The sequence below is a fragment of the Mustela nivalis genome (genome assembly GCF_964662115.1).
Source record: "Mustela nivalis genome assembly, chromosome: 4".
Classification (NCBI taxonomy): Eukaryota; Metazoa; Chordata; class Mammalia; order Carnivora; family Mustelidae; genus Mustela; species Mustela nivalis.
Genome location: NC_139023.1, coordinates 137,208,558 through 137,228,688, shown reverse-complemented (window position 1 = coordinate 137,228,688; position 20,131 = coordinate 137,208,558). Strand labels below are relative to the sequence as shown.

The 20,131-nt window shown below is 42.1% G+C and overlaps 1 protein-coding gene across 2 annotated transcripts in view; it reads left to right on the top strand.

Moving 5' to 3' along the window:
* Positions 1 to 246: 246 nt before the first annotated feature.
* SH3RF1 (SH3 domain containing ring finger 1) overlaps positions 247 to 20,131 on the top strand; it is a 181,174-nt gene continuing 161,289 nt past the window's right edge. Inside the window, exons 1-2 of one of the 2 annotated variants that reach the window (XM_082727279.1) lie at positions 247 to 937; positions 2,860 to 3,347. In XM_082727279.1, coding sequence (XP_082583405.1) covers positions 2,955 to 3,347 — 393 coding nt within the window. In that variant the 5' untranslated portion in view covers positions 247 to 937; positions 2,860 to 2,954. Of the gene's footprint in view, positions 938 to 1,047; positions 1,313 to 2,859; positions 3,348 to 20,131 lie in introns of those variants that run through there. The other variant, XM_082727278.1, reaches the window with a different exon arrangement.

The window sequence follows — 20,131 nt, the reverse complement described above, 5'->3', positions numbered from 1 at the left end:
CCAAGGCAACGTTGAGATAATGACAAAATTTTAATTTGTTTCCCCCTCTGAATCGAGTTCTGAAAAACAAATCTCAAAACCTGTGGACATGTTTTTCAAAACTACATTTCAGAGTTTACAGGTGTGCGCCTGCGGCAACCGAAACAAAGATTACAGTGACGGTTATGGCTGCCTCCCAGGCTCAGATAAAAGAGGCGCCTCTCAGCTCGCTCCCCGGTGCCAGCTCACCTGGGGTCAGACTTTTGAGTTTTCCCCATTTAGGGCGGGTACAACAGTAAATCCCCGCAACTGTTTTCCCCGTCTCGGTCCCCTCCCATTTTGAGTTTCTGGGTCAGCCATCCTCCCAGCGGGCTCGGGTTTGTGCGCCGGGGAGGCAGCGTGATGCCTGGACGCAGGAGGCCCGGGGAGCAGTGCCGGCCAGCGGCGGCCAGAGCACGGGCGGGTGGACAGCTGCCCTGGGACTGTTTCCCCGCTGATCCACCGGGCCTCTCTCGGACCTCGGGGTAACGACACTTAACTCTCGCTCTACCAAGTGTCTCCGCAGGCCTGGGCGTACAGATGCAAGGGAAAGTGGGATCCGTTCCCGCCAGGGCTGCTCCCGCCCTTTCCCCGGCCCCCGCCCCTCCCGCGCCGCAGCCGGTCCCGCCCCGAGTCGTCCGTCCCGGGCCGCCGGGCACCACTGGGCCTGAGTAGGACGCGGCCGGCCCCCGCCCCATGGCGCCGTCCTTCTTCACTCCGCCGCCTCTCCCAATCCTCTCCCCCTCCGGTTGCTTCATTTTTCAGGCGCGTTTCCCTCAGGGAGAGGCGTGTGGCCCCAAACCGTCTACCTCCGTCGCTCCTGGGGACCCCGCTTCCTGGACTCTCAGCTCTCCAGCGCCCCCTCAGGCCCCCGCCCCCACTCGCTCTCGGCGGGGGAGGGGGCGGGAACCGCGCGCAGGTACCTCAGCGCCGGGAGGAAGGCGCGCCGGGCCCGCAGTTCCCGGAGGTGCCGCGCCCGCTCCGGGGGGAGGCGCTGTGGTGCGGGGCCGCCCCCTCGCGCCCCGGGCGCCGGCAGTGGCTCGGCGTCCTCCTCCTCCTCCTCCTCCTCCTTCTCCTCCTCCTCTTCTTCCTCCGCCCTCCTCGGCTGGGAAAGTGGGAGGCGGCGGCGGCGGAGTGTGTGTGTGCGCGCGCGAGGGGGGCAGCAGAGAGGAGTCTCCGGGTGCCGCCGCGGCGTCAGAGACGCTGCGAGAGGCGGGCGCGGCGGGGCCGCATCTGCATCGGGCTCCGCCGCCGCTGCGGGGCCGCGAACAAAGAGGAGGAGCCGAGGCGCGAGGTAGGGCGAGGGGCGGTGCGGGGAGCAGACGCGGGCAGACGCCCGCGGCCATGGAGGAGGTGGTCGGGGCGCCCGCTCCCCTCCGCGCTAGTCGGTCCCTCAAGTCCCTCCGCCCTCGGGTCCCCGTGGGCCCGGAGCCGGGACGGTGCGGGCTGCCGACTCCCGGCAGGAAGCTGCCCGGGCTCGGTGCCGCGGTCTCCCCGGGCGCAGCCCGGCACTCCCTTCTCTCCGGTGGTTCGCTCTCTCTGGGGACTCCCGCCTCATCTCTGCGGCGTCATAGATGTTTCCCGAAAGGTGGCACTCTGTGGGGCTGACTTTCGCAACTTAAGGCTGCGGATTTATTTTTAAGTCCTTGAAAACTTCCAGCAGTCGTTTGGGGGGGGGGGGGGATTTATGTGCCCGGCCTGACCCCAAGGGTGGTGGAGAGGAGTGCTGTTGAATGAGATCCCGGTTCCGGCAGTGGCCAGGCTGCAGCGCCAGCCCGGGACCTTCCCTGTCCCTGGTCGCCAACACCTGGCTCCGGGGTGTGTCTGCGGCGAGTTGTCGCCGCGCCTCCCTGCGGGTCTGGCAGTACCTGTGCTTGGCAGCGTGGGAGAGGGGCGCAGCCCTGGGGCTCGCCGCTTCCCGGCTCTGTCCAGAACAGCTATTAATGCTTCCATCCCAGTCTTCTTACCCTTTTTCTCTTAGGTATTCCCCTTTACATTTATTTTGGTGGTAGGGGAGAGCGGCGCAGTCACGGCTTTAAATGCTTTTTCCTGAATGGTCCCATATTCATATTATGCTCACAGTTTTCATTCCAGCATTCCATTGTGAAATTCTTTTGGTGATAATTTTGCCAGATTTTCTGAATGGGATTAGGACAGGCCGTTCAGAAATCCGTTTCAGAGTTTTGTCAACCACTACCCTGAAGGGTGCTTTTATATTTCAGCTGCTTTCAAACAAATCTTTAGTTGTGTCCTTTAGAATTGTCAACCTTCCGCTCATTTTGGTTGGGCAAGATGAAACAGTTCTATTTTTAAGGGCAGCGAAGAAACATATGTATTTAATATTGGGATCATTTACCGCAAGTGATCACATGAGGCATGGTTTCTTAAACACTAAAGTAGCTTAAAGATTGGGAAGTTTGTTGTGTTTAAAAGTAATTTCAGGTAGAGGAAACTTTCGGTTGCTTCTGTTCAGCTTCTCATATGAGTTGAGGACTTGATTAAGGCAACCAATATCACTTTGAGGGCTGAAGAAATAATGTTCTTTATTGCATTTCATAAATCCCATTTTTTTTGCAGGAGTTCTGTATAGTACTTGATAGATATTTCTGCACAGTGAACTCCTAGATATCTTTAGGGAATAATTTTGAATTGTTTGAAAAGCCCATTTTGATTTTAATTGTTGACTTTGGAGTTCAGGAACCACATTCCAAAGCAAAGCTGCACTATTTAGAGGAAGCACTCTTGTGTACTTTTTGGTTCTTGGCTCCTCTGTGAACCTTTTCCCCCAAATAACAGTACTAATTTTCTGTCTTCTCTCCTCCCCATTCCCCATTACTCCAGAGCAAAATCTGAAATGGATGTTACATGAATCACTTTAAGGGATGCACACAACTATGAACATTTCTGAAGCCTTTTTCTCAGTAAACTAGATAAAGATGGATGAATCTTCCTTGTTGGATCTTCTGGAGTGTCCGGTGTGTCTAGAGCGGCTTGACGCTTCCGCAAAGGTCTTGCCTTGCCAGCATACGTTTTGCAAACGATGTTTGCTGGGGATTGTAGGTTCCCGAAATGAACTCCGATGTCCCGAGTGCAGGACTCTTGTTGGCTCGGGTGTTGAGGAGCTTCCAAGTAACATCCTGCTGGTCAGACTTCTGGATGGCATCAAGCAGAGGCCTTGGAAACCTGGCCCTGGTGGGGGCAGTGGGACGAACTGCACAAATGCATTAAGGGCTCAGAGTAGCACTGTGGCTAATTGTAGCTCAAAAGATTTGCAGAGCTCCCAGGGTGGACAGCAGCCGCGGGTGCAAGCCTGGAGCCCCCCGGTGAGGGTGAGTAGCCTGCAGAAGCAGTTTGGTGAATGAAGGTGGTGACAACTCCATTTTTTTCTCTATGCTTTTGCTTGATACTTTCTAAATCAGTTCATTGCTGAAGAAGCTACACTTACTGGAACAGACAGGAAATTATGCCTCAGGATTTTTTTTTTTCTTTTGGAATGTGAGTGGATATAAATAACAAATTTGTGTTTTTAAAAATTCTCTCCAGATAGTCTCTATTACCATTTAAGATAAATTTTGGGGAAGAGGTAGCAATTATTCACTGAAATCTAAAACAAAGCAGCTTTTTGGTGCCCATTTTAAAATGGCAATTTGGCATGATTTTCCCCTTTTTCATGGAGTTGGGAGAACCATAGTTATGTATATATGTACATATATGATACAAGTTACACATATGTATGTGGGTGAATCATAAGCTGGAAATTAAACCTTAATTTTTATGTTGCATTGAGCTATTCTAGCCATTCTCTTGGTTTTATGAATGCACAGCACAGAATTTACTGGTTGGAGGAATTCTTAACAAATCATGGCCACAGGTAGCTGAGTTTCGTTGCTGTAGCAACGAAATGTCTTTTAGCACTACGTGTAACAGAAAACCTAGCTTTATGTTGGGTTATGTAGGGAGTGAAATGAAATGTTTCCATCAAAATGATTTTTCTGGGGTTTTGGGTTTGGGCTGAAATAATTTTAAATGGACCTAAATATTTGGGCAGTTACCATATTTTAAATTCCTAGAAGGTAAGTTATTTTGAATAGATCTATATTATGTTGTGGGTGATGGTATTCTAGTAAAACACATTCTCATTTTTGTAAAGATAAGAAGTAGTCATGAGCATCAGATAATTAAAACAATTTCATTTTTGTTGGAAGAAACAATTTTGATAATTGGCCAAACTGACAAAATATAGTTTTGAAGAACAGTTAATTTGCATAAGAATTTTTTTTTCAAATATTCATGGGAGAACACTCATAACTGACTTTTTTCATTTAGTGTTGCAATAGCCATTGGGATAGGCATTATATAGTATAAATTCACAGATGTGACTATCAGAAGCTATACCATTCCCTCACTTCCTTCTGAAGTTCATCCTTTAAAATGATAGAAAGTATTTTTATCACTAGATGTAAAATAGGAAAGAGTTTTATTACTAGGAAACAATTGCTTAGTAGGATATCAGCCTTCTTTTGATTTGTATTCTTTTTTTTTTTATAAAGATAGTGAGAACTTTGGGCTAGGGTAGTTTTCTTTGCATATTTGAAGCCCATGTATTGTGAAGTTGGTCTGCTTATAGCACTTCCCTAGGATTTCCTTTATTTTATGGAGTTTACTGGTGCATTGACTATTTATAGAATCATTAATATTTTAACCTTACAACCAGTGATCAATTTGGTCATTTCTGAGACATGTGACCCAGGTCTGCTTAGCTTAATGAGGGAGTAGATTTGCTTCTTTGGAGATTTTATTTCCCTGTTAATTAGACTAGAGACTTGTAGCCTCTGGCTATGAATGGAAGTGTCTTAGTTGTTGACACATTGCTTTACCTGTTGTGAGCAATGCATTGAATGTTTGATTACTGATAAAAAGGAATTTAAGAAAAGGGTTTCAAGCATTCAACTTAATGTCTTTTGAATTTTAAGTTTTCTTTAAAAACATAAAAATTGACTGTATAATGCTGTAATGTTCATTTATTTCAATTGCTAAGCTCTCAAAATTGAGCTTCACTTTCCTTGGGTAAATTATTTTGAGGTTTTGATGATGTTACTGTTATTTTTCTGGCTTATATGAGTTCCTGTTTGCTGCATGTTTTTTCTTTAGCATGAGGAAAATTACTCACTGAGAAGCCCTGGTGAACTTGGATAAAATAGTTGAGGTTAAAAAAAACAGAAGATGGTGTCTGTTACTTTAAGGGGTGGGGAGGCACAGAGCAGAGGACAAAACAAGAAACAAAATTACTCAGTAATCTGAGTTCATGCAAATGCTGCAATACTTATAAAAAGACCAGTTTTGTTTTCTGTTGTAAAATAATTTCTCATTAGTAGTTACTGGTACCTTTTGCTTTCAAACATTCAAAGGAACCAGGGTTGCACAAATAGTCTAAGTACCTGAAGGATAAGTACATCCCAGAAAATTCTTCTTTTAAAAAAGAAATCTGTAACATACAGACATGTGGAGGTTGTAATGCACTCCTTTGGCCACTTTCCTGAGGTGAGTGACCATAATAAATCCCAAACATGCATTCTCCTCTTTTAGATGTTCTGACACAACCAAGTGGTGCAGGAGCCTGTTTCCACATGTTGTGTAAAGCTGAAAGTGATAACATATGGAATGTTGCTTCAGTGTATTAGTTATGTTCTGTGTTCTGTTAGATTGTGACCATGTGGCTTCCTCATGCACTTAGCCGAGGTAGATTGAGTGTTATCAGCAGATATGAACATTTCCAATGTGTGACACAGATCTTGTTCCCAGAATTTGAGTGTTTCCTGCTCAATATGAAGGAGAGAATGAAAAAGTGTTGAATTGGAGTCACTATGGGGCTCTGTCAGTTCTTTACCCCATGTAAAGAATTCTTTTGGTTTTAGGCCAAAGTTGAGCAGTGGAATGAGCCACAGGGAGAGGGGGACTGCAGATAACCTATTTAAAGGACTAAAAATATCTGCAGAAGATAGGTAATATATAAAAAAATTAATACACATGCAAAATTCCATATAGAAAACATGTTTAAGTAATTTTGACAGAATTGTGACATAGGAGAACCGTTAAATTTCTGCTTTCTGTGAATGGTTCCATTGGTTCAAGATCTCTTCATATCTGTGTGTCATCTAGGAATCATTAATGATTTCACACTGCCTCTATCTCAAAGTGAGTTTATTCAGCAAAAATAAATCTATATAATCACTGATTTACACTGATTCAACTTCATTTATTCTTTCCTTTAGCTAACAAATATTTACTGAGCACTTATGGGTGCCAGACACTGCTCTAGCGGCCCAGTAGGTAATGATGGATCAACCAGATACGGATTCCACTTATGTACTTATGAGTATATGCCAGTCTTGTGGGAGAGACACATGTTAATAGCATAATAACAATGCAAGTATGTAATTAAATTTGGTAGAGTTACAACAGAAAGCTAGGAGAGAGGATAGGAGAAGGCCTGTGTTTAGGGTAGATGTGTGTTTGTGTGTGTGGGGTATCTTCAAAAGCTTTCTTGAGAAAGAGGCATTTGAGCTGAGATCTTAACGATAAGATGCTATTAATTAGTTGAGAGAGGGGGGGGCAGGCGAGGAGAAGGAGAAGAGTATTCCAGTGGCCTTGATCTGTAGTGGGACAGGTATGAATCGTGTGAAGAACCAGTGTAAGGTGAACGTGGATTGAGCGTGGGATGGGATAGTGACCTGAGAGGAAGCCTCAAGTGAGTCATGTACAAGGTTATCAAGAGCCACCACAGCCACATGGGGTTAAGGGCCAGAGAAGTGGTAGAGCTAGTAAGGGCTCTGCATTTGGGATTAGAAAGATGAATCATTAGGAATCAGCAGTCATCAGGACTCAGAATGGAAATGGGAGTTTTGTGTCAAAGGACTGAGAGAGAAAGGAAATTCTAGATTTGGGGGAAGAGGTGAAATTTCCTTCTCCAAATGTCGAGTGTGCTTTCATCTCTCCAAGCTGCACTTGCAGCTCCTTTCTCTCCCTTTCCCTGTTGCTGACTGTTATGGGCTGAATTGTGCCCCTGACCTCCCTCCCTCCCCCCATCATAAGATGTGGTCGTTTCCCTTAGTACCTCAGAATGCAACTGTGTTTCGGGAATAGCAACTTTAAAGAGCTGATTAAGGTCAAATGAGGTCATATGGTAGGCCCTAATCCATGGTATGGGTTGTATTTGTTTTGTTTTGTGTTTTCGAGTGAGCAAGAATGGGGTTTACAGACGGAGAGAGAATCCTAAGCAAGCTTCATGCCCAGCCTGGAGTCCAACATGAGATTTGATCTCACAACCCTGAGATCATGACCTGAACCAAAACCAACAGTTGGACGGTGTACCCACTAAACCACTCAGGTGCCCCATGACTGGTATTCTTATAAGAGGGTATTAGGACACAGAGAGACATAGAAGGAAGAGCATGTGAAGACACACAGAGATGGATATCTGCAAACTAAGGAGAGAGATTTCCAGAAGAATACAACTCTGTTGACATCTTGATCTTAGACTTCTAGCCTCCAGAACTGATGAGATATGTATCTGTTGTTAAAGCCAGTCGATCTGTATTACTTTGTTATGGCAGTCCTAGCAAACTAAACACTAACTGTGGATGTACTCCTGAATGTCATCCTCTTGAATGGCCTTGGTCCACTGCCAGTCCCTTCTGTCCTGGTTCCTCCTAAGACCTGCAATATTCCAAAAGTTCTGTGCTCTTTACTCCCAACGTACAGTAACTTCGAGCAGTTCTTTGGTCCCTCTACCCACCTCAACTGCCCAAGTGGCCTGGTATAGTTTCACAAAATAGACAAGGTTTATGATCAGAAACAGAAAATTTTAGGTTTAAAGAAGGAAGGGTCAGGAGGAGAAAACTGTTACTACTTATTTATCTCTCAGGTTCTTCTATAAGTGGAGTTTAAAGAGGGTGCTTTACTAGACATTGTGGGTCTGAGGCATTGCCCAAAGGAGAGGTGGCAAGAAGAGAATTGAAGGAAGGGTAGGAGAGAAAGTCAGGCCTGTGCTTTGGCTCCGGGTAGGGTATGGGAAACTACTGCTATGAATTGCCCCATTGGCCATCTTTAACCTCCAGTCAGTGAACAGGTACCTGTGGAGAAATTTTTTCTGGTTCGGTTCTGTGCTGTGATCTATCCTAGAACGGAGGTGGCTTTAATGCATGTTTCTGTTGAAAAAGAGTTTATGGGGAGGTAGAACAAAAGAAACAACAAAGAAGGCAGCATATAGTGAAGCATCAAGCTATGGGATAAGAAATGGAATAAGTCTCTATAGTGAAGTTCATGTATTGTGGCCCCTGAACCAAGTGTCTGGTCAAAGGAGTAGAGAGAGCGTGGATTAGGAGGGATGGGACGTGCTTCCCTTCAGTGGAAGACAGTTCAGCACTGACGCAGGAATTGATGCCTTCATTTGGTGGTTTGGATGAGGGAGGCATCTGGCTGTTTCTGAATGGCTGAGTTAAAATAGAAATGACCTTTTCATGTCTGAGCACATGTATCTGTCTCATTAAAAACATTACACCTATTTATTGAGGTATAATACACATGGGGAGATATGCACCTAGTTTAAGTGAACAACTCATTGAATTATCATGCTTCATTTTATTTATTTATTTATTTATTTATTTATTTAAAGATTTTATTTATTTATTTATTTGACAGAGAGAAATCACAAGTAGATGGAGAGGCAGGCAGAGAGAGAGAGAGGGAAGCAGGCTCCCTGCTGAGCAGAGAGCCCGATGCAGGACTCGATCCCAGGACCCTGAGATCATGACCTGAGCCGAAGGCAGCGGCTTAACCCACTGAGCCACCCAGGCGCCCTCATGCTTCATTTTAAATGACTAGGATTTTTCTCCCTGTTTTAGAAATTAAGGTAATATATGCTCATAGTAAGAAACTGAATGATGGAAAAGGATGTAAAGGAGAAAACCAAGACTTCTAATCTCTCCATTCTTAATCTCCAGGAGTGACTACTATGAAGAGGTTTGTGTGTGTGTGTGTGTGTGTGTGTGTGTGTGTTTTTCCAGAAAAGAAATTAATAGAAATAGGGTGACATTATATGTGTTCTTCTGCAGTTTGAGGTTTTCTGTTTAATGATTTATCTTCGTAGCTTTCATTGTGCTCTCACCGATGTATAAGAGGGCATTCTGTTGTATCATTCTCATTTTAGGGTTGTGGAAAGGATGACCAAAAGAGGTTAATAACCTGTTCTAGGTCTCCTAGCTAGAAAGTAATGGAGATAGGGTTTCACCGCAGCTTGTCCGATTCCAGTAGCTTCCTTCCCTTACCCACACTCTGCTTAAGTGACAGACATTCTTCCTGGGTTCTCTTGCTACTTCAGATAGGGACAGGTTTTAAGTGGAGGTTCTGGTGTCTTTACTGCCCTTACTGTGTTCACTGTTGTTGTTTTAAAGGGACAAATGAAGCTATAGTGACAATAGACCAGGAAACCAGACCTTCTTTAGCTTGGTGCATGGCAGGAGTGTGGTTTGGAGGTCAGAGGTTCTGGCCTTGGGTTCCATTGCTGTCATCAACTGGCTGTTTGGCTTTTCCAGACTTTGTCAGCCCGGAACTGTAGAACCTTAAGTCCCCCAGCTCCATGCGGGGAGTAGGGGATACAAGGATTGCCGAGTTTGGTTCATCTTGCACTTTAAGAATCCTTTGTGGTATCTGGCACATATTACACACTCAAAAAGAGATTGTTGAATGAATGTTTTATTAGTTTCCTGGAGCTGCTATAGCAGAGTACCACAAACTGGGTGGCTTAGAACAACAGAAGTTTATTTTCTTACAGTTCTGGAGTCTGAAATCAGGGTATTGGCAGAGCCATGCTCTTTCTGAAACTCTCTGGGGAGAATCCTTCCTTGCCTCTTCCTAGCTTCTGGTAGTTCTGGCAGTCCTTGAGGTTCCCTGGCTTGCAGACACATCACTCCAGTCTCTTCCTCCATCTTCACATTCCTTCCCAGTGTGTGTCTGTCCAAATTTTCCTTATCTTATGAGATACCAGTCTTTGGAATAGGGCCTACGCTGAAGTAATATGACCTCATCTTAACTTGATTACATCACTTTGACTCTATTTCCAAATAAAGTTGCATTCACAGGTATTGAGGGTTAGAACTTGAACATATTTTTTTAGGGACACAATTCAACCCATAACAGATTTAATGAGTGCAGGAGTGAATGATTGAGTGATGTGATTTCTAATCACCTTCTAAGGATCCTTAGCTGTATATTCTCTGAACAGTTTATCTGTCCTTAACCCCTTTCTTTGTTCTATTTCCTAGGAATTTGAGAGGCAGGGCAAGGGGTTGTGGGGGAAGGGAGGGAGAAATGAAACAAGATGGGACCTGGGAGGGAGACAAACCATAAGAGAGTCTTAATCTCAGGAAACAAACTGAGGGTTGCTGGAGGGGCAGGGGTGGGAGGGATGGGGTGGCTCAGTGGTAGACATTGGGGAGGATGTGTGCTATGGTGAGTGCTGTGAATTGTGTAAGACTGATGAATCATAGACCTGTACCCCTGAAACAAATAATACTTTAAATGTTAATAAAAAAAATTGGTTAACATTTTCTGTACTGGTTAATAGTTACCTTATGGATAAATGCAAGAATTGATGTGTAAACATTCTGAAAATTATAAAGTCCCTGTAAATGGACATATTATTATGAGTATCATTACTATAAAAATGATCAGTCTTCCTCACAAGCAATTTAATATCATTTCTAATTGGGTGACAAGAACCAAATACTAGAGAAGAAATCCAAAAGATCACTAAAGGAAAGTAGAGCTATGCAAAATGAGGACATGAGCTCAGTTGTTTTGGTCCCTTTCCTGTGAGAAACAACCTGATGAATGTTCATTCTCTCTGGCTATCCTTGCGGGGTTCTTTCCCCATTCCCCCTACTTTGATTACCATTCCCTCGGCCCTTATTTTTCCTGTGGCTTACTGAAAGAGAGGAAATGAAGGGGAGATCATTCTGCTATTGCTGGCTGGACAGAGGAAGAGAGGAAAATGAGATAAAGTCTACTTTTGCTTTCATCATCAGCCCTTGCTGCTGTTCTTCCTGCTCTCTGAAAAGCCTCACTTCTGCCATGGCTTCTTCAGCCCCTCACCCTGAGCTCCGGCCTCTGCTGGTATGGAACGTCTGTAGTCTGTCACTTTTCTGCCTTCTAGCCACCTTGCATTGTTCTGTCTGCAGCCATGGTCTGCGTTTTCCAAGTGGCTAAGATGGGGGAAATGGAAGAAGTGTTGGAACAGAAAGGGGGAGAAGGAGAGCAGGACTCCCATGCCATTCCATTTCCTTCCTTCAGTTGTTTTTCCAGATTGCATTCACAGATGGCTCATTTTGCCCCATAGTCTCTGGCTTGGGGAAAAGAAAGATTAAAAATAGATACAAAAAAGATAGGGCAGTCTGTTAATACCTACTTCCACTTCACCATTCCAAGAGTCCCTGGCTCCTCTTTGTGCACCTCCATTCCTTAACTCTCCTCCTCTGCTGAGAAGAATGCCTGCTTTCCCCCACCACAGTCAAGTACTTGCTCTTTTTATTAATCCATACCCTCTCCCGTTGGCGTTAATATGGCTTAAGTAAACCTGAGACAATACATGAAGAGCCTTTTTCATTTTAAGGCCAAAAGACAGATGACTTTGTAATTCATTTTCTAGCAAGATTCTTGATGAGGATCCACGATGGTAGAGCAACATAGTATATGTAGTACAGTATAGTAAGAATACTTGTGATAGAAATTATGTATGGCAACAAAGTATAGTGAGGAACTCGGGTATGAAATCAGATGTCAAGTCAGGCAACCCTCTTTTACATAGCAACATAGCATAGTGAGGTGTACTTGTAACTGAAATATTACACTTGGAAACAGCTTTGCAGTAAGGCTCCCTTACTGTGGAACTTAGACTCTTCACCCTCCCAAAGCTTTTATCAGAAAGAATGTGTCTGTCGCTCTACTTTTTTTTTTTTTTTTAATTTCAAAGACCTTGAAAGTAATAACCTTAACAAGAAAAATTCTGAGCCCCAATCACCCTTCCTGTGGTCCTGCAGTCCTTTGCAGTATGTGTTCCTGCCAGTGCTTAGTCAGGATGGTAGCAGTTGCTTCATGAATGGTGACATATGGGTATCTGTAAACACAGCCATGTTACAGATAAATGTGTAAGTGGGCTCTTCCGGGGTAGCAGGGAAGGGAGTGGAGGTGCCATTTCAAATGGTTGACAGTAGCAGTTAAGTAGTAGACTATTTGAGTTGTGAAATGTGGATAAAAGGGAGCAGTGTGAGGATGTGCCAATGAGTTTTTAAGTTATATTAAATATAATGCAGAAAGGCAAGCACTGTCAAGTTTTAACATTTTTCTATTAGCCTAAGGAAATAAAAAATTCCTTATTTTTTGCAAGAAAAAAATCCTTTTGAAACAGTGTATGTTTATTGTTTATAATGTTGCAGTGAATAAACAGGAGTGGATTTTCAATTACTTTAAGATGTAATGAGTGGTCCTAAGCCATGAGGAATTACACAGAAATAAAATTGAAGGTTATTATAGGGTGCTCCATATCTAGTTTTAATATATGTGAGGGATGTCCCCCCCCCCCCAATAAAACAATAGCAAGTAGAGTAAGAATGTCTTGTGGGCTATCTGGCATCTGTATAAAATTCTTGGAAGTGTGTTTGAGCACTAATGTTTAAAAATTGAACATTGATTTTTTTATAAGGAGAGTTCCTCTAGAGCTAAAGACATATGTACACTCCTAATTACATAACTGCTCAGTTTTTAAAGAATTTTAAAAGTTCTTTAACATATAGATTAAATATTACGTGTAAAAAATTAAATTTCAAACAAATTTTTATTTACTTAGCTTATTCAAAGTGACATATAGTTAGCAAAACTCAGTTTTTCCTGTTAAGAGTGTGTTTTGATGAATTGCTTCTAGTATTTCATATGTTTTTACTTTTTTCCTCCACAGTTGAACACAGCTGAAGAGCTTAAGTCTATAGGCTAAATATTTTTGCTGTTTTTGGTGGGCCTAATTACTTTCATTCAGCATTACGTATTTCACATGATACTATGTGCTGGAATGAACACTTTCATTTTTCTCTCTTCTGTTCATTTTTATAAAACAAGTCCAGAACATTAGATGATATTAAAAACCTGAATTCTGTTATACAAAGACAGTGACGCAGCTGTAACTAGTGTGTTAATTGAAAGGCATCATCATGTGACCCCTCGAAATGTGTATACACACACACACACACACATAATATATATTCCAAGAAAGTCCTACTCCAGTGTCAAAAAAGTATTGGGTGTCAGTGTAGCAATATGAAAATGTATGCTGTGTAAAGGTTACGTGGTGGCAAGAATGATGGAGACCTGGTTTCTACACCTGGCTGTATAACTTTAAAAGTGGGTGATTTCTCTTCTATAAGCCGTGGTTTTGTTTTGTAAAATAACAGCTTGTCTGATATTCAGGTTCTTTTGCTTCTCTGACTTTTTTGAAATAATTATGCTAACAAGGCCACTTTGACATTGAACATGAAGAACAAACTGAGGTTGATGTCTTGATATGGTCTTGGTCTGATGAAGTAAAAGGTGCCTCTCAGAGTCACCCATGGACACCAGACTCTAATATCCCAGAAGAAGCCCATGCTTCTGACTGCCACAGGAACCTTCAGAGGAATGTCCGATAATTTGGAAGTTGAGATTTGAGGCAGAACAGAGAGGCACGGACAGTGTGGGGAGCCTGATCTGCTCCAGGGAGGGCTCGTTTGCCTGATGGGCCGCTTCTCCCTGGAATGATCTACCTCTGTTAGGCCTGAATTTTCCTTCATGTAGTTATCACACCACGTAAAATTCTGACAGTTGGAGGTTGTCCATGTATTAAAATGTCCTGCTCTTTGGAAGGGTATGCAATCATAGAAATATGTTACCTTTTCCATTCTCACTAACTTGAGAACACCTGCTCTGATGGACATGATTCTTTATGCTGAAAGGGGGAGATGGAAGTAACTGAGCTTCTCTGAGGTCAGACAAGCCTGGATGAAGGGAGTGCAGTGAGGGGCTTAAGTGGGGTGACCATGTAATTTATCCTTTACACTTTTGAGCATGAAAGGATGCTTTTGATAATTTTGCAGAGTTAGCGGGGTAAACTGGGTCTGTCTGGGGCAAACAAGGCCATATGGTCATCCTAGCTGAGGGCAGTGTGAGCGAGCCCAGGAATAGAAGAAAGTTTCATCAAGTATGGGGAAGATGCCAAAGAATACAGAAGCTCTTTCAAACATTTTCAGGCAAAATGCAAGAGAATTGGTCTCTTCCTCTGAATGGATCTTTCTGTGGGCTCTGTGGTTTTTGCTGGAGAGAAAATGTGATGTAGTAGGAAAGGCAGGGGATTTAGCATTAGGCAGACCTTCCTCTGTTCTTTGTTATCTATGTGGCTCTTGGGCATGTTACTTCATTAGCTTAATTTCTTCATCTGTAAAATGATGAAGATCTGCTTTCCTGGGTTGTGAGGATTGTATGAGGTAAAGAATGTTAAGTGCCTAGGATCTAGTTAGACATTCAATAAATGTTAGTACTTTCTGTTTTTTCTCTTTCCGGAAATTAGAACTTTTAGTACTGTGTATCAGTTATATTGTAGAATAGCCTGGGTGCGCGTGTGCACGTGTGTGTGTGTGTGTGTGTGTGTGTGTGTGTATGTGTGTGCACATGCATGTGGGCCTGTGTAGTCTGGTCACTTAATTAATCCACATTTACAGTGTTAATGCCATGGGAGATTTTGTTCTTTTTTCAACAGACAGACTTTAGGTACACAAGCTGTTCATCAGTTAGTGCCTGCACATGATGCTAAATATCTGATTTAAGTCCTGCTTCTGCCACTAACTGTGGTGTGACACTGGGTGTTCTCAGGGCCTCAACTGTGAAAGGAGATGGTGAGCAACATTATCTCTCATACTTCTTCCTGTTCTCTCATCCTATAAGAGACCCAGCCAGCAGAATTCATTGTATGTCAGACCATCTGTGACTGTTTTCATTGCCTGCCTGCCTGCCTGCCTTCCTGCCTTCATTCTTGCTGTGGGGAAAATAATAGTTCAAATAATTTAAAATACTGATCTCTGATTTTGTTCTTTGCTGTGGTATTAAAAAACATAGATCTCTAAAACTTATGTGAGGGAAACGAGATGTGCTTTGTAGTGCAGCTTTTGTGCAGTGCACTAATTTTTAAAAATTATTTTAAGAAGGATTAGGGATTTTTATGCCTCACATGGGACTTTTAATGCCACTATTGGATCTAGAATGTGTGTGTGTTTTATTCCTTTGTGCTGATTTTTGTTTACTAATCCTACCCTTTCCTGCCCCTTCTTCCATAGGACATCAAGATTATGTTCTGTAAATATATAGTACTGGTCAGTTTAACCAAGTTTTCATTATTTTTATATCTCCTATCTAGAGCAACTGATTGCTATTTTTATGCGATTAGAGCCATCTCTGACTAAATAAATGCATTTACGTAACTGATAATTTTCTGATGAATTTTTAAAATGCTACAACAGTGAAGAGCCTAGCTATGCTTCAACTTTAAGCAAGTTTGTATGTGTGTGTGTGTGTTTTTTTAATGGAGCTTCTATTTATAGTTAAAATATTCACTTCCTGCATTCGAAGGGTAAAAAAGGGCACTGAGTGAACATTTTATGAAGATGGTCATCTACTGCATTTAAAAAGCCTCTTGGAAAGGGCATTTCAAAAGCTGGTTGGTAACTTATTCCTGTGACTTACATTGCCAGGAAGTTCCTTCTTTTATCAAATATAAATCCCTGTCCCTGCAATTTAATCACATTCCTCTAGTCTTGTCCTTAATGGAAAAGAAGTGCTCCCTTGTATACTTTGTATACTCTCCTTCATAACCTTGCAGGCAGTTGTGCAGCCAGACCTCCTCCCTTAGCCATCTATTATCTGGCCTAAATAACTGCATTTCCTTTCCATGTCCTCTTAGGACTCATTTCCTAACATTTTAATCATTTTAGTCATTCTCCTTTGGATGCTTTCCAACTTCTGCTCGTCCTGCTTGGGTTCAGGTCCAGAATAGCTCTTAAAGTGGTAATAAAGTTCTGAATAGATCATCGAGCTATGTGAGGCTATCACATGGTCCTCCAGAGCACGCTGCTTGTTTTTACTTCCCTATGCGATGTATCTTTAAAAATAACTCAGGTATTGCTGATTTATACTTGGCTTGGACCCTCAGAGTGTCTTTTATGTGAATTTGCTTCCCCCCCATCTCTTACATGAGCGGTTAGTTTTTACTACCTTTCTAATTAAACTGCCTCCTGTTGTTTCTGTAATCCTTATGGTAGTGTCAGCAATTTGCAGCTATCAGATGGGAACAGAAAATGTCAATCCAAAATGCTCTCTCTTTAATAGATACTTTTAATTATATGGATGCTTGATCTTAAACACATATATAACCTGTTTATCATATTTATTTTTAATATCCTCTGTCTCCATTTGGTATTGGATTGTTCTCTAATTAATTGTGTTTTAGTTTTGTCTCCTGAACCAAGTTGTAAGTAACTTGAGAGCAGGAACTCTTGTGTTTTAGATCTCTTTCCTTTACTGTTGAAAAGTAGGTGTTCAGTTCAGTAAGTACATCTTGATGGGATTGATAGATTCTTCGCATTCCAGAATCCCAAAGTCAATTTGAACATATTCACATCTTCATAAGGGAGAGTGTCTAACCACATGTATATTTTTGGTGCACTTAATCATATTCAGTCCTCCATTATTTAAGTCAGCAATGAAAGTATTACCCAAAGGCTGGGTAAGCTCTTAGGAAACTTGGCTGTAATTAGATCCTGAATAACAGTTCACTTGAGGGTGGCCCTCGAAACATTTGTGTTACACCCACCATGGTGGTCTGGAAATCCTGTTTTCCTAGTTTATTAGAAAGAATGTTCTGCTGAATTGAATCAGAGGCCTTACAAAAGTTAAAATATGTGATCTGTTATCTCCTTTCCCCCAGGCACCTCATCGTTCTGACATAGAGGAAAATGAAATCGATCTAATAGGAATTAGCTATCCAACAGTCATGTTGATCTTTACCAAACACCTTGTCATTTCTCTGCTTGCGTATCTACTTTTGGAATGCAAACATCACATGCCATAAAGGCCTCTGTTTTGATGCGGATTATCCATATACTAAGTAATTCCTGTGGTGGGTAATCCTGTGCATGGTAGGAAGCACAGGTAATGATGTGGTTTGTAATAGTTCTAATTCCCATAAGAGGCAACATGCACATTCAAAATAAAAGTAAAATTCTCGAAAACGAAGTGGAAAGGGCTGGGGGGAGGCAAGGGGAAAGGCAGTTGGAAGAATAAATTAGCCCCAGGTGACTCTTTCCAACTCTCAAATTATAAGCCAGCCAGCCATGATGTGAAACATGACAAGGACCCCAGGCTCTCTAGGTCAGATACCTGCAAGGCTGATACTCTGTAATTGCTAATGTATCAAATATTTAACTATCATGCATGGAAATACCTCAGGTTATTATTGCTTCTCTCAGGAGACTGTGTGATACTTACAAATAACTAACGCTAGATGCACCTAACATCCCATTTTAGAAGAAAGAGAATGGCATGTCTTGAGGAAGTGGATGTTAGGAAGGCTTGGTAACTTAAGAAGTGTGTCCCGCTGTGGTTTTTAGGTATGCAGTGAATGAAGAGCTTTGTGTGGAAGGGGTAAAAATGCTCTCTGAATACTTACTATGTAAATTTGTGTGTGTTGCTAGGTTTATATGCATTTCTTCTCTGTGATCCCAGCTTTCTTTATTTCCTGGACTGAAAGGCAAGTTTATTTTTCACATTAACCTGATTTGTAAACTGGTCAGCCCCTGCTGGTGGGTTTTTTCTCCTTCCAGTTTAGGTCAGTATCTGGGCAGGGCGTACCCATCCTTAGCAATTAGCCAGTGTCTTGTCTGTAAATGCAGGCATGCTCTAAGTCACCCAGCCCCTATGTAACTGGGGACCAGCTTGGAATTTATTTAACATGGCTTAATTTAGTGATTTATGTTTTAATTGAGAATGTATAAAAACATTATGTTTAATGCATACATGATATCAGTCATTTGGTACACATTTCTTCTGTGTCTGTAGTGAAAGGTCACCATTTCTTGGCACTCTTATCAGACGTACTGGGATATTCAGCCAAAGAATAGAATAGGTGAGTTAAAGGTAGATTGAGGCCAAAGTTGATTTATCGTTTGATACATAATACCAATTTCCCTAGTCAGTTGAGTGTCATCTGACAGGTATGCGGAGTTGCTAATTATTGGCAGCCATGTACTGGGTAATATGGTCTGCATAGGTGGGGAGTAATTAGATTGCAATGATGTATCTGTAGCTTTAGGATGAAGATAGTGGCAATTTTAGTTTGACCCCAAAATCACTTTTATATGGTTGTGAAATCATTTTAAGGGCTGATCTAGGACACCTGGATGGCTCATTCAGTTAAGCATCTGCCTGCCTTCAGCTCAGGTTATGATCCTAGTGTCCTGGGATAGAGTCCTGCTTCTGGCTTCTTGCTCTGCAGGGAGCCTGCTTCTCCTCTGCTAGCTACTCTCCCCGTTTGTGCTTGCTCTCTCTCTTCTCTGACAAATAAATAAAAGATCTTAAAAAAAAAAAAAAAAGGAACTGATCTTATGGCACAATGTATATCTGGATTCAAGAAAACAAATTCTTGACTACCTGACCTTAAGGGAAAATATGTAACAAGATGTTTTGTGATCTTTTTTTTTTTTTTTTTAAAGATTTTATTTATTTATTTGACAGACAGAGATCACAAGTAGGCAGAGAGGCAGGCAGAGAGAGAGAGAAAGGGAAGCAGGCTCCCTGTGGAGCAGAGAGCCCGACGTGGGGCTCGATCCCAGGACGCTGAGATCATGACCTGAGCTGAAGGCAGCAGCCCAACCCACTGAGCCACCCAGGCGCCCCATGTTTTGTGATCTTGAGTGAACTAATCAGTTGAGCAAACTAATGAACTTGAGTAAACTAATATTTTAGTAACTCTTTTCTGTTTGTTACATCTAGGTTAGCAATGAATGAATTCATTCTCTACTCAACTTGTTTTGCATTGATATCAGTGTTTGAAAAAGTAAGCTGTAATAAATTTCATAAACTGGGAAGTTCAGCATGCCTTAAAATGTGAAAATGCCAGGCTTCCTTTTATATAATGAAACATGGGAGTTAATTGCCTTTATTTTCCACATCTTACAAAGTCTCTGGACAACATACCTTATTTCTATAGATCTACAACCTATCATTTATAGTCTCCAATTGATAAATACCCTTATTTGGCACAAACACATGATCAAAGGTGACCTGAATAGTATACAGGCTTGATTAATGAATACATTAGGCTTTTCCTTAAGGTTTGAACAAAGAATGGTATCACAAACAGTTTTGTTAATAAAATAAATAGAGGTTAAAGATTGGAACTGTTTCTAGTAGACTGTGCAGCCCTAAATCATTCAAAAGTAATGAAGCAATTTTCTGAAACAGATTGTGTTTCCTTACGAAGGAAGCAACCTTTGTTCCATGTCACTGATGCATTCTTTATAGGTGAGGTCACTCTGCATTGCTGATATCTTTTTCCTTTCATAAAAGGGAGATGTGGACTGCTCCCAGTGCATTCCATTTCTCACAGTCCATAAAATAAGGCTTAAATGTACCTGTCCATTAAAAGCTTTTGAAGGACGAAAGCCAACCTCAGAGGCTTTGTGAACCATGAATTGACAATAAAAGACAGTATGCTTCTGTTTTTCAAATAGCCTGTTTAAGGACAAAAGAACTATTCACTCCTACATGACTTTCATGTAGTTATAATAAAAGATAGGATGATGGTCATCCTGTTTTGTGCATGAGTTTAAAGCTGTTTGACTCAGATTATTTCAAACAATAGTTTTCAATTATTCCAAGTAATAAAGTCACTGAGGGGGATGTGTGGTATAAAGTATATAAACATCTTTATGTCTGTTTCTTTAGACAGAATTAAGTTTAAGAAGCTAGCTCCTCAACACCCACA